General features: G+C 55.6%; 2 protein-coding genes across 2 annotated transcripts; both read right to left on the bottom strand.

Annotated features, from left to right (window-relative positions):
- Nucleotides 1-2: 2 nt before the first annotated feature.
- On the bottom strand, nt 3-773 carry DQ04_17301010 (hypothetical protein; the record flags this gene model as incomplete). Its single annotated transcript, XM_009317573.1, has 1 exon — nt 3-773. A coding segment is annotated over one exon (771 nt), but the record flags the coding sequence as incomplete, so codon positions are not given.
- Nucleotides 774-786: 13 nt separating this feature from the next.
- Nucleotides 787-1,380, bottom strand: DQ04_17301000 (CYC2-like cyclin; the record flags this gene model as incomplete). The annotated part of the gene is made up of 1 exon (XM_009317572.1): nt 787-1,380. One exon carries the CDS (start codon nt 1,378-1,380, stop codon nt 787-789), a length of 594 nt encoding a protein of 197 aa, XP_009315847.1.
- Nucleotides 1,381-2,277: the final 897 nt, after the last annotated feature.

The raw sequence follows: 2,277 nt of genomic DNA, 5'->3' as shown, positions 1-2,277 counted from the left end.
CCCGCCGCCGCCGCATTGTCGTTGCCCGCCCCCAGCAGCGGCTGCGACGGGAGAGCAGACGCACCGCCGCTACCGCCCTCGGCGCGCCCAACCGGCTCACCGCCACCAGGGCTCGTCGCAGATCCCGTGCCATTGCCGGGGGCGATGCCACCAGACGCGCGCCACGTCGTGAATTTAATCGACGCATTACGCCCACTGTCATTATGGTTACTGTAATTATTGCTAGTGCTATTATTTTTTTTGGCGTAGTTTGCGCTGGTGGGCGTCATGGTGCTGGCGCCATCAAACGGATCCGCTTGCTGCCGCCAGTTGTGCTCGCGGTGCTGTTGGTGTCGCGATGATGTGACGAGCCCACCACCACTATTCCGACCGCTCCTGTAGTAGTACGGCTTCGCATGGATGCTAATCCCCGAGCTCACCAACGACGAGGACGATACAGACGTCGGTGCAGGACCTACAGCACGCTGAGAAATACCAAAGTCGCTGCGGGCGCCCTCAGATCCCCACCGCTGCTGCAGCGGCGGCGCTTGTTCTTGTTGTTGCTGCTGCTGCTGCTGCTGCAGTCCATTACTAACGGACTCACCACCCAGTGCGGGTACCGTCACCAACGTCGCGTTGCTGCTGTTCATTACACCACTCTGCAGAGGCGCACTGAGGAACGACGGCAGGATCACCTGATCTGCCCTGACATACCCACTCTTGCTGTGGCTATCGAGTGGGTAGTGTGGCGGGAGCCCTTCAAGGTGGGCATTCTTTCCATTGCTTCCAGGCATGCTAATCTGATTCTTAGCGGCGCNAGTGTGGCGGGAGCCCTTCAAGGTGGGCATTCTTTCCATTGCTTCCAGGCATGCTAATCTGATTCTTAGCGGCGCGCGACAAGTCGTCACGTCTCTGCGCCGCCACTTTCTCCTCGAAGTGCAACTTCCACGGCCGCAGGTGCTCCAACCAGAAGCGACGTTGCAGACTCTTCCGTGTTGACTTGTCTACGACGTCAGAGACATCAGGAGCAGCAGTGCTAGTGCCAGCTCCAGTGGTTTCATGCAGCAGGCGCAGCAGCAGTGACTCAAAGGTTTCATACTCCTTCTCATCGATCCACATGTTCCACCCTAGCTGAATGCAAAAGACGACCTCGAGCTTATTTATCTCAGCATTACCGATACCGCCAAGGCAACTGTAGTACGCGTTGCTGTAGTACATGTCCTCCCGCATCTTCGCCCCGAGAAGCGCACTGGTGATCAGGAGGCGGTGCAAGTTGTAGATGCTCACTGGGTGGCCGACAATGTAAGAGTACTTTATGAGCATCATCAGACTTATAATGAGCGTCTCCCCACTGAGGCCGCTGTACCGTGCAATGCGGTCCACGTAGCACTCCACCGACATTTGTGGAAGTGTGTGGGAATGAAAAGAGGATGTAAGCAGAGGCTCNTGTACCGTGCAATGCGGTCCACGTAGCACTCCACCGACATTTGTGGAAGTGTGTGGGAATGAAAAGAGGATGTAAGCAGAGGCTCCGCCTTGTTGTCTTCACACAGGTTTTCCAGGAATATTTTTATGGCTTCTCGCGCTTTCACCACATCCATCTCCCGTCTGACAGGCTCACTGAGGATGGCCCCCGTACAGCTATGCGCAGATGCCTCCTCATGGTCACTAACAGTGCTGTTTTTGTGCAGCTGTTGCCCATCGCACGCGTCTGTCCTACAGGAACTATTCCCATTACCAGAGAGACGGGTCGTTTTCTGAGAGGAAGCAGTGTGTTCGTGTAGCTCTGGCTCTTGATCATTGTCCCCCTTTTGGTGCGCACCATCCGCTTCCGCCGCCGCCGCCGTCGTCGCTGGCGTTACTGTTGTGTCTGGTGTGGGCACCTCATTTGATGAAGTAGTACGAATCATACTTTCCTCATCGGCGTCACCGCTGTCTACTACATCACCAACTCCACCTTCACCTGCTGCATTATCTGCACCCGACACCGTAGTCACGACAACCCCGGCCGATGTAATGCCCCAAGTGTCATTTTTCGCGTAACTTTGACTACCGCTATAGTTATGGGCTGACGTGGTGTAGGGATGTGCTGCAGCAAAGACTCCAGTCAAGTTGTTGTTGCTGTTTATGCCGCTGACTTCTTTCCTGGAGGGGGGCGTTGGTGTCACAGCAGTGGCACCGGAAAGAGAGGCCGACGCCATGTGGGCAGGACTCGTTGAATTTTCAGGCGGCCGTGGCGCGCCAGGGAATGCAAAGGTGGAGCTTTCGCAAGATATCATGAAAATATATATATATATA

This window comes from Trypanosoma grayi (assembly GCF_000691245.1).
Source record: "Trypanosoma grayi strain ANR4 Tgr_1730_V1, whole genome shotgun sequence".
Classification (NCBI taxonomy): Eukaryota; Euglenozoa; class Kinetoplastea; order Trypanosomatida; family Trypanosomatidae; genus Trypanosoma; species Trypanosoma grayi.
The sequence above is the reverse complement of the archived record's forward strand: the minus strand, read 5'-3'. Positions and strand labels throughout refer to the sequence as shown.